Source organism: Cololabis saira, chromosome 22 (genome assembly GCF_033807715.1).
Source record: "Cololabis saira isolate AMF1-May2022 chromosome 22, fColSai1.1, whole genome shotgun sequence".
Classification (NCBI taxonomy): Eukaryota; Metazoa; Chordata; class Actinopteri; order Beloniformes; family Belonidae; genus Cololabis; species Cololabis saira.
The window spans coordinates 11,242,067-11,254,507 of record NC_084608.1 but is presented as its reverse complement, the minus strand read 5'-3'; the positions used below and the strand labels follow the sequence as shown (position 1 = coordinate 11,254,507).

Genomic DNA, 12,441 nt, shown 5'->3' with positions numbered 1-12,441 from the left:
ACAGTCTTTGTCCTGCAGGGCGTCTTCCAACATGATCCTCCTCTTTGTGAGCTCGGCTACAAAGGGAGATTCACCTTCCTGTACACCAGCATTTCTTTTCTTTTTTTTTTTAGTTTCAGTTGTCGTGTGCACAATTTTGGATCAGAGAGTAGGAGCAGGGGAAAAAATGAGACGAAATTAGAAGCCTGAGAGAAGGATGCATGAGTGTGCAAAGGTGTGTCATCGGGGAGGGGGGGGTACATTTTACCTCTCTCAGTTGCCATCCGGGAGGACGGTAAAGGACACGACTCTTATTGAGTTTTTGTGCCAATCTCATTCATTTAAAACAAAGATCATGCAATGATGAACAAGATCGCTGAAACGACAAGGGAGTTAGTTTGCTGCTAAAAGTCACGGGATGACCTTTATTGCACAGTTATATGAAGGAGGGCTCTGTTAATCATTAAAGACACCGTGGTCACCTTCACTCTCAGCTTGAAGGTGATGCAGCGCAACGCATGAATAAGGGCTCTTTTATGTTAAATGCAGTTGATGGGTGTGGCAGGGTGGAGGAGCTGCAGCCACTCAGGCTGATTAGGGCACAGGTGGGCCCAATCAGCCTCTCCACTCTGCCAGCCTTCATAAGGCACGGCTGCCCAGCAGCAAGGGTCTGAGAAGCTGGGTGAAGGTGCTTCTGCACGTGTTGGAGGTGATTTGGAGTTTGAATAAAGGGTCTGCACGAAACTCCGTGTCTCTCCATCCTTCGGTCAGCCCCGGTAGCACTCGCCTTGCTACAATGGGGTTGATGTAAAAAAATGTAAATACAAGCATGCATGTGAGTGCTGCTCAATTAGATTATGAGAATGCACTGTTCGGACTAAACCATCAATCTACACCTGCTTCCAAATAAAAGTGAATTAATTTCACCACTTCAAAGCTTAGATTTGAATTGTATACCATGACATCATATATAGTGCTGCCTGTATTCAGCTGTATTGACGTGTTGCATCGTGAGTTACCCCTGCATTGCTTAAATGCAGCTCAAGCTCCAAACAATGTATGAAAACTGATTTTTTTTTTCCCTCTGCAAATGCACTGTGGGTGTTGGTATTCATGGAGTACATGGGCCTCAGGTCTGTCACAGAGAAACCTGACAAAAATGTCCAAATTATTATAACAATCAGTGAGAGAGAAGGCAGTGAGCCGTGAGGGTCAAAGGTTGATGTTGAAGAGTATAAAGTCTGTGTTCTTTAATATTGTGCATCCAACATGTTTTAATTGGGACAGGAGTATAACTGTTTTCTTATTTGATTTCTTTTATAGTTAACACCTGGATGATGAGAGGGTTGTCAGGTAAGCATGTCCGTCCATTCATCCATTATGGTAATGAGTAATAGCAAGAACAGTGCACAGCATAAACTGATGAACTGAAATGTGCACAAAATAAATGAATCTCCTAATGGACATTATAGAGTATAACAGAAAATATGAAGATCAAGCTCCCAAGTATCTCATAAATAATAGAAGATTACAAGTCAAACACACAGCAGCATACCAGGCATAAATGCATGTCATGTTTTTCTCCCCGACAGCTACAGACAGTTTCAACGTAGAGCCCACTTCCCCCTGGACGAGGAAAATCTGCAACGAGTCTCGTCTGCAGTGGGAGTTGGAGGTCTGTGGGGAGGAGTTCAAGCGGGACATGGCTCACATAGATCCACAGCACTGGTGCAACCTCACACACTTCATCAGGTAAGGACGTATGCGGTCTGTTTAGAGCAGTGGTTCCCAACCTTTTTTCCTTGGAGCCCCCCCTACTTGTGTCTAAGACCAGCCGGGCCCCCCGACCCGTACGTACTAGCAGCGAAAGAGTAAAGTGATTCGTTACAAATCTTTAATTGAAAAAATGAACATTAATTATGTTTTTGTGATACATTTCTCTTTGGTTTACCCTGTATACATATGACTTTGTCTTTCTCACCTTCATTTTGTGTCACCAATGTATAAAATACGCACAAAAAATAATTGCAAGGACATAAAAGAATTTCTGAAAAATGTCTCTTTTCATATATAGAGCACATTTTTTTTAAACATTTTTCCTTTAACAACCTGTTGGAGTAGTAATATGATTAAATGTTGAATAATGATATAATAATAGGTTTTTAAGTTTTTATCCTGTTAAATAAATATAATTTGGTCATTTTAAAATACTACGTGGGTTTATACAGACTTGCATTACAGTATTCCATTAGGTGTGTTATTATGATTTTTTTATTTATTTAACATGCGCAAATATAATTTTGACAACTGCATATCCTCAAAGCAGACAAAGTTTTGCGCACCCCCAGAGATCTCAGGCGCCCCCCCAGGGGGGGCCCGGACCCCAGGTTAGGAGACACTGGTTTAGAGGACGCTGTACTGTAAATCTGTACATTGATCCCTTTTATAATGATGTGAGTGATCTCCTCAGGATGCATCCATTCATTGGGCAGAGCGGTTTGAGTTTGAAAATGATATCAATCCCTAGTAACATAAGAACCATTTACCTAATTTTACATAAATCCCCACAAGCCATAAAAACAACTCAAAGCCTTCAAGACAGACTCCACAAGACCTCTGAAGGCCTTCTGTTGTATCAGGGATAAAGAGGTTCTCAGTGCATTTCTATGGTTCATACATACTTTCAGTTTCCCACATATCCCACAGGAGCTTCACTGGATCAATACGTGGAGACTATGGAGCTAAGTCAACACCTCAAACTTTTTATTGTGTTTTTTTTCATATAATTAAAGGATTTTTTCATATAATTAAAGGAATTACAATGCAGCAGGGTGCTTTGGGTGGACCGGTTAAACAGGGCCTGCCATCAGGAAATATTTTTGCAACGAATGACTGCCTGTGGTCTTGAACAATATTTATTTAGGAACAATATTTAAGTAGGTGGGCCATGATGGTGGGACTCTTGATTTCTCAGCAGTTTAACCAGTGCCTCCTCTCATAATATGATGTAAAAGAGAACACGATTCTGCAGACTGGAAGACCTTCTTCTATTGCTTCACTGTCCAATTTGAAATTCATATACCCACTAGATACTCTCAGCATACCCCCCCCCCCCCCCTACACACACACACACACACACACACACACACACACACACACACACACACACACACACACACACACACACACACACACACTGTTAAAGTCAACAGTTGAGTTCTCATCTGTGTGAAAGTGGGCGTTCTGTGGATTTGAACATAACAGCACAGTTTATGTTTACTGATTGAACTTCTTTTGGTATGCACTAACAAACAGTGACTTATTTTACTTCCATTTTGGTTAAACATGAGGGATCCTCTATTTATCATTGCATGTTTATTCTATCGCCACCTGTACTCCACGTATGAGTAGGTTCAGCTGGGAAACTCTTCATGTTCATCTGAATCCGTCCCCAACAGTTGTCATGCAAGACAGAGCCCTCACTGTTGAATCATGAGGTATACACATCTGTGCAACATCTGTCCAGCTGTTGTTTAGTAAGGGTTATGTACAAAAGGGTTTGGATTTCGTGACTATGAGGTAGTGTATTAGTGGGTTTTGTTACCTCCTTAGGTCCTAGTATAATCAAAGACCTTGTTGGGAGCAGCAGTCCATGGTGAGGTCAAGGCTTCATCGGGCACAGTCAGGGTCATTTCTAGGGTCCGTGGGCGTGGGGTGGGGGATGGGGGGACTGAGCTTAAGAAATTACGTTACGGTTTGATTTATTCTTATATGTGATCTGAAGAATAACGTTTGTGTGTGTCAGACACCTTCAAGATGAAGTCAGAAGTTTGATTTAAAAGGAGGATAAAATAAGGAATACATCATGATAAATAACAGTCTTTAATTTTGATGCCCATTGGCAGCAGTAACTCCTTTGGTGTGTCAAAAAACATGTATTGAATCTTTGTGGCGAGGGGAATTTTTTTTATTGGTTCCTCTAGCAGAACCTCCTCCAACACATGCTGCTCCAAAACAATGTGTTGTCTTTTTTGTTTGTTTTTCAAAAATGTTAAAATCTAGTCGCCCTGGGGGTTAATGCAAATGTTTCAAATTCCTGCTGAAATTGACATACGTTTTGTTGTCTTTTTTTTTTCTTTTTTTTTTTTTACCCTCTTTGTAACAATACCAGGTCTGACCACACGGAGGCACATAGCTCTGTTGAATTATCTGTTAGTGTGTGAACAGTCTGGCACATCAGGTAATTCCGCTAATAGACTTTGTTGTGTCTTATGCCACATGATCTTTCTAAAATGTTGCTCCATGTGGTCACCAGTGGTATTGCTTCATAAATGCTTTTTACAGTTTTAGTATCAATCTATATTTTATCATCCAGGAGGAGGGCTCCACCTCTGGGATCCAGGTTGTCATCCAAAAGTGACATATATTTCTTAAAAACTACCCAACTTTACAGTGCCTTATTCATCTGAGCAGACAAGAATTACATGTGGATTTCCCCAAGGTTCCATCCTGGGACCTGTTCTTTTCATCATCTACATGCTCCCACCGGCACAGATCATAAAGAACAACAAAATGAACTACCATACCTATGCAGATGACACACAGATATATATTACAATGTCACCAGGAGACGTAGGCCCTCTACAGGCTCTTGGGAAATACATTGAGGAGACTAATGACAAGATGTTCCACAACTTTCTCCAGTTAAACAAAAACGAAACTGAGCTAATTGTCTTTGGAGCCAAAGATAAACTATTACAGGTCACCTCAGAGCTCCAAATGTATACACCTGAAAACCATGAACCAGGCCAGAAATCTGGGTGTAGTGATGGACTCAGTACAACATTTTTATAAACACCATAAGGCAATAACAAAGTCAGCCTACCTTAAGAATATAGCTTTTTATTTCTATTGTGATGTTTTAATGTCTGTAAAGCACTTTGAATCACTTTATTGTTAAATTGTGCTAAACAAATAAACTGGCCTTGCCTTGCCATTACAAGGTTATGAGAATAATATATCTTTGATATATTCATGCAAACCATGACCAAACTTTCTCCAAGCTTGTGGTTGAAGTTAGCTAATCAGGATTAAAGGCTTCTCTTGGCATAAATTGATGGTGAATAAGGAAACCATGACACTGATGCTTTTCCAGAGAACACTCCTCCAGTGGTGAGTTGTCCTGTTCTTGTGGTCTTTGCACCATTTTCAATATTTTTTAAAATGTCAGTGAAGAAATAAAACGTTTAGCAATAACGGCACGGCATCCAAGTTAATTGAGGTTTCAATGAAATGTCGGGAAATTACGTTTTTGTTGGCAAGATATTGGTTCAGCTATGCAGTCACCCTAGAAACTCTAGTCATGTGATTTCACCTTGGATTTAGCTACAAATAACTCATCTAATGTCCAAAACATCACATTTTCAGACAGTTACATTTCATTTCTCATAGCATGTCTGCTGTAAAGAGAAAACACTCCTTGTCTTATTTTCACCAACCTCACCAACTGTTTTCAAACTTGTTCACAGAGCATGAGTCACAGGAAGAAGGATAAGTCTATAACAAGTATTTATTTTCCTTTCAGTCACAGAGGTTACAGAATATAGCATATACTTTAAGAACACATCAGCACCACAATACACCTCCACACAAGCTACCCTGTCTGTCAATGGCTTTGCAGAGGACGCCAGCAGCCTCTATCACTGGGCAGGCACTTATTACGCAAGCAAACAGGCAAATGTTACGCTGTTGGTGTGTTAACTTCTCATCAGGGAATTGATTTATCAACATGACATTAGGCAGGGCAAAATATTTACAATTTTCTTCATCAAACAGTAACGATAAGAACACACCTTGAATCATTTTCAATTCAAAAATAAACTGTTACTGCATTTGATTCAAGATTTTCACTGGCTTGCAGTTGTGAAAATGCATAAAATAAGCTAAACATGTATGATACAGCTGTAATCAATTAAAAAAAAGTGCCCTAAGATAACTTTATAAACAATGCTACTTGAAATATGTGAGCTCATGGGGCTGCAAATGTCTTAAAGGGATTGTGACATGAAAAACACATTTTTATTGATTTTTTGTGTTTTGTTGGGTGTCTTGACATCAATTACACCCAAAAAACAACGAACTTTTAACATTCAGTGTATTGTGTGCTTTCTGGGATTTTCCGCATAACTGTGCAAAAACGGCGCATGTGGTTTGGTGGCGGATCGTTACGTAACGATCCGCTAAATCACCGCCCCCTCCACCCAGCTCCCTGCCTCCTCTCCTCTCCAGCGCACCATAAAGGCTGATTTATGGTTCCGCGTTACACCGTCGCAGAGCCTACGGCGTAAGGTTACGCGGCGACGCGCACCATACGCTGAACCCTACGGCGTAGGCTCTGCGTCGATTTAACGCGGAACCATAAATGAGGCTTAACACGGAGCAGTTTAGAGCCTCTTTTGTTCTAATCACCGGAGGAAATCTGCTAAGAAGACCCGCGGCCACTGACTGGACTTAAGATAAGGGGACACTGCTGCTTGCATGCCTTTATTTTTATGATTGTTTGCTGTGGTTCGCCCTCCTGCTTTTCCGTTCATGCTTCGCCTGTCGCTCTCGGCTTAACTCTCCGACGCCGCTGTGAGCGTATGGCTGGCGGAGGAGGAGGTTTGGAGGAGGAGTGGAGCAATGATTGACAGGAAAGGGGGGAAAGGAAGCATTTTTCACGGCGCAAAAAAACACTGTAATAAACAGCCAGGAAAAGAGTACTAGAGTGAAGTTTTTCTTGTTACACTCTTTTAGACACATTTGAGGGATGTTGGCCAAGACTTTTAATAGTGTTAAAAGCATGTTAAAAATGATGTCACAATACCTTTAAATAAGCAAGATTTGTATATCTGTTCCTGTGAATTCAGTAAAACAAAGAAGTTACTATGTTGCATTATTTTATGAGCAACGCCACTATGATTAAAGGAGGCCATGGGCAGGTATCACGATCAGGTAATGAGCAGGTATTAAGATGCCAGATGGTATTTGTTTAATGATGCAACTAAGAAATAAACATAGGAAAACCTCAGAGTCTATTTTCAGGTGCCCTGATATGCATCCAAACACTTTTAGATACAGTTTTTGCTTATGTATGACACTAAAATGGAAAAAAAGGTTAAATGAATCGTTACACTGTTGCTGTGTGGACCTCTTATTGAAGAGTCGATGAATGCTCAAACAACTACTGCCAGCTGATCATGAAAAAATGACATCACAGTCTGTGACATGGTATCTAAACCACATGGTGGTTAAAACGTCAACAAAAATGTGATTGCATCTTTTGTGTACGTCACAGAATGGAAATCCCTCCTGTAACAGTTAAAGTGAGCTAGCAGGTTAGCTCACGTTCAGAATAAACTATAAAGCTTGGCACAATTAAAAACTCCAACATTGAGTACATTTGTGGTTTGCACGCAAGATTAAAGAGAGATAGACTGGTGATGTCGTCTGTATCCAGTCACTTCCAAGCAACGTTAGCGTGCAGTCCCTTGACTCTTGTGGGAACGAAGCTGTAGCAAGGCTAGTGCTACGGGGGTCACCCGACAGGACAGAGGACACAGGGTTTAGTGCAGGAACTCCTTTATTTCACCCAGACACACGTGCACCAGCAGAACCTTCAGCAGAGCCCTCTCCCGGCAGCCCTCTTGCTGGTGTGCAGCTACTCTTTATGAAGGGAAGGCAGGGTGGAGAGGCTGATTGGCTGCTCCTCCACCCTGCCACAGAAGTAGTTGAAGTTGTTTATTTCTAGTAGGATAAGCCCCTTGAGTTGTAACAACTCGTTTACGAGGGGGTCCTACACAAAAAACATCAAGACATAACACAATTCAGCACAATACAGTGAAAGGAGACAAGACAATACAATACAATACAGACAGGGAAACAAAACAAAAACAAACAATCAAACAAAACAAAAAAAAAAAACAAAAAAAAAAAAACAAGACAGACATATACAAAAATCACTTCGACAAGATTGCAACCAGAGTTTGAACAAATATTAAATAAGAAAAAATAAAAAATATAAAAAAATATTTTAAAAAAAATATGAAAAGAAATATGGTGACAGAGTTAATGAAAGCAGGAGCAGGGTGTTTCAAGGTAGGTGGATAGGACTTGATTAAAACAGATTAATGATTAACAGAAGCCTAGTTTAATATTAGCTTCTCAGCCTTTTACGCCCTGCTTGCACAGGTAATATGTGCTTCAGCAGTTGATTTCTTTTGAATTTTAAAGACTCTGAGCTGCTAACAGAAACCAGTGAAGAAAAGAGAAGGAAACTAACAGAGTTTGGTTATATGCCATTTGTTTCTTATGTTGTACATTTACTTTTCAAGGTTGTGAAGGAGTTCTTACTTATACTCTTTGAGGCAATCCAAAAATGTGTTTTTGTGCATTTTGGAAGAAATACATCAGTTTAACTTTAATACAGAAAAAGGTGTTCTAAAACCTATTTCTATGTATTATTATTGTCTTAAGTGACAACATGTTTATTATAGTAGTAGTATAGCAGTAGGGATATACTCTATTGTTTAGTAATACTATCATATCAGTCAGAATATGATGTTCATGCACAGATACGGGACAGACACGTCACTAAAATTGAAATGAGGACAGGTTATTTGCAGTGCACGTATACATTATTTATGCACCACTGAGATCCTTATCTGTGTCCCAACAACACAGACATGATTACCTCAGTTTTAATTACTTTTGGAGGCACGTATTGCTGTGCAACCTGATTAAATTTATTGCCAAACGGGATCGTCTGCAGCCACAAACATTCCTGCCTGTCTTCAATGTTCTTAAGGAGATCTCAGCACAACAGTATCTGTTTGCTTGGTTCTTAACATAGTTTTGGTTCTTTAATATAAAACGGTTTGCCTATTTCTTCTCAAAACAAAAGTGGCTTGGGACTGAGAAAAACGCCTTTCTTCCCTTAGAGAAAGTCCATAATTTCTTTCTGCGTTGGCTTAAATGAGGTGCTAATGTTGAGAATTGTCGACTACCCTCTACATGCACATCTCCTGGGTAAAACTGAGCTGCTTCTTCTGTTGTGGCATCTTTGGCAACACTGTTTGAAAAGAGCAATCTAACTTCTCCTGTAGCTGGGTAGGTGTTTGTGGGTGGGAGAACAGTCAGAGGTTTTTTCTTCCCAAAGCCAAAGTTTGTTTTCAGGGAGCCCCTAGAGCCACGACCACCCATCTGCATCTATCTTTATCCAGCTTTTCCACCTCATTTCTTCTCTTCACCTCCGACCTCTTGCAGTCCTCTGTAGCAGCAGAGCCAGAAAGCAAAGGGAGAGAGCTATGAGACATGGTTTCCTGTACAATAACATAGACACTGGAGCCCAAATAGTCATCTGAGTCATTGATTTGTGGGAAAGCTGATGAGAAAAAAGAAGCACCATAAATTCACCTAAATGTCTTACCGATGGTGCAACCTTCTAATGCTATTGTGAAATGTCTTTCCTTGTGGCTGCTATGGACAAATTGTATGTTTTTAATCACGATCACCAATGACTTTGACTCAGATGGGAACGAATACTGTAGATGTACTGTAAGTTCTTTAGGCTCTGTTTTGCTCATTTTGGACACACACTTGTTTTAGTCATGCCTAATATTCACTTCAAACACTAAGCATGAAACTTTGCTTTTTTTTTTTTTTAACTGAGTCAATTTCACTGATGTTTCTTTACACGGATGTGCTACCAAGTTGCATTAGTCCCGGTCAGAGTTTAGTTCACAGTAGCACAGAACTGATGACTGAGACTGTCAGAGCCCTGGAGAGCTCCATCAGTGACCGGCTTCGTCACCCACGATGCACCACCGAGAGGCATCGCAGGTCCTTCCTCCCCGCTGCCATCAGAATGTATAACCAGGCCTGCTCTCAGTAGCCAGTGGACAATAATATGATAATAAGATGTGCAATATTATAAGATGTGCAATATCTGCCAATCTGCCAGTCTACCTCACAACACTCCACCTGCTTTTCCTGCACCATTTCTTCTATCAACCAACTGTATATACTGTTCATATTCTGTGATTATACATATTTTGTATATATTTTTTGTATTTTTTATATATTTCTTATTTCTGACTTTTCAGTCTTTTTACCCCTCCCCTGCATGTGTGTGCTAAGTGTACTGCTGACAACAAAAATAAGTTTACCCACTGAGGGAGAAAATAAAGGATATCTTATCTTTTCTTATCTTATCTTATGAACATCAAGATACAACAATAAGATAATATGCATTAAAAAAAAACATATTTAGGAATCTCTGGTTCAGCAGCAATTTAGCTGAGCAGCAGCTCAGTGCCGTAAATCCAAGTGAGGGGAAACAAGACATCTCATCTTAAGACTTTGAGCCTATGCTGGAAGCCTGTTGCTCACTTTACTTTTCAGCTGGTGCCATGACTCCTGGATGTCATGAGAATAAAAGCTGGACTTGGACTGTAGAGAGTTCATGATGGAGAGAGGGGGATTAGTTGGAGTAGCTGAATGTATTCATCAAAGCTGAGCTGTGGGCCTGAAAAGCTCCAGGGTAGGTCTAAGTGTCCCTGCTGGAATAAAGTGGGGTAGTGGGCGAAGAAAAAGGGAGTAAACAGCACTATATCCCTGGTCAGATTGATGGATTACTTACCAAAGCTCAGAGCCTTATGTTAATACTCACCAAACCACAGTGGGGCTTCTTTATCCAGCAGACACCCACATGTAGAATAGTTAATGTAATTTCAAGTCTTGATAGAAAACTATTCACCCTTACAAGTTTTGATTCTGTGAATTTATGTCCTTGTATTGAAATGAAACTCAGAATAGATTTTCTTTTATATTTTCTGTCTTTCACCTCAGTGAGTACCACTTCTTCACCCACTGCACAGAGACGAAGTCCCTCACCGTCGACTGCTACTGGCCGAATCCGCTGGTAGAGAGCTACATCATCCGCATACACAAGTACTTCTTCTCCAACTGCACCTTAGAGGAGGTGGTATGGGTCGACCCGCCGGACGACATGCTCGCCGTCCTCATCCTCATCCCGGTGTTCCTCACCTTGGCTATGGTTGCCATGGTGGTGTGGTGCAGCAAGAGGAGTGATCTCCTGGCTTAGGTTGCAGCGATGGAAGAGAGAGGTTTGGATCTCTACCTGAAGACAATGCCCTGCACAACAAAGGAGTGTAGAGTACTTTTAATCTCGTTCAAATGTTCCCCCAAGTGGCATCATGAACCATCTGCACCTTCTGTGGAAAAGAGGAAAGTCATGCTTGGTAGTACAATGTGATGTTCTTTAATATTATAATATATTACACTCACTCCTGATAACTTATCATGCTGAAGTGCTAAACAAGACTTTTCAAGACGTAATTTGACGGTATTTGTTTCTATAAAGTAGTTTTAGGGAAATGTGTTTATTTGCAAGTTAAATAAAAAGATGATACCAGTCTTACAACTATACAGTAAATATAGAAAAACTTAGAAAGACTGAAAACAAGGCAGAACAGCTGGATTTAAGCTAAAAAATGACTCATGTTTTATCTTGTTTCTCCAACATAAAATGTTCTGGAGCAGTTGTCAAGAACATTTGCTCACTTTTATTAAAATGAACCAGAAATCTAACATAAATCCCCCAAAACTGCTTCAATGACTTGTACAGATTATTGAGTTATTTTGTACTTCCTCACACAGTCACTGGAATCAGTTACATCTTGGCAGAGTCATTCCAGTTGTTTCTCTGTGATTTCAGTCTTTATGCTAAGGTGACCAGCCGGTGGCATCGACTTTACTGACGTTATTCTTTTGAAGGAGTTGAATGTCATTTCCCCCCAAATGTTGCGCTATTCCTCTGAGGCACCAGGTGTATGTGTCCTGAGATATGCTGTCACTTACTGGGGTGATTTGCCCAGCGGGGAAGTTCTGGGATGCGTTCCTGAAAGCCCTTGGATCCGGACTTTTGACCTCAGAGATTCTTGTCGGAGCACTGTATCACTGCTGAAGGCCAAAGTATCCACCGAGTCAGCCACTGACCTCTAAACCGGTGGGAAATGAGACTCACTGAGGAAAACTGATGTTAAATATTTTATTAACATACTGTATGATGGGCGGGAAGGAAGCCAAGTTTGGACTTTATTGTGTTTTCAGATTTAGTCTCACTGAATGGACATTCACCACTGGAAAGGATGCTCTGCCCAAAGACAAGGCAACACTATGATTTAAATATTTTGGGACCTGGATTTCTTTGTGACTACCTGAGCCCAAAAGGACTATTTTATAGGAGTGTAACTTATCAGATATTGTTGTTGGTAAAAATACTGTTATATAGAGGAGGTTTTCTCAAAGAGGCAATAATTATGAACTGACATCAAGACCTCACTCTGTACAGTTAGGTCCTCCGCCTGTGCTGTCTACTGTATCTCTGTTGCCCCTCCAGTG

The 12,441-nt window shown here is 40.6% G+C and overlaps 1 protein-coding gene across 1 annotated transcript in view; it reads left to right on the top strand.

The window, feature by feature from the left end:
* Positions 1–11,478, top strand: part of LOC133423023 (receptor activity-modifying protein 3-like) — a 39,449-nt gene extending 27,971 nt beyond the window's left edge. The window contains exons 2-4 of the mRNA XM_061713108.1: positions 1,303–1,332; positions 1,572–1,731; positions 10,867–11,478. Of these exons, the coding sequence (XP_061569092.1) occupies positions 1,303–1,332; positions 1,572–1,731; positions 10,867–11,122 (446 nt within the window). The 3' untranslated portion in view covers positions 11,123–11,478. The remainder of the gene's footprint in view (positions 1–1,302; positions 1,333–1,571; positions 1,732–10,866) is intronic.
* The last annotated feature ends 963 nt before the right edge of the window (positions 11,479–12,441 follow it).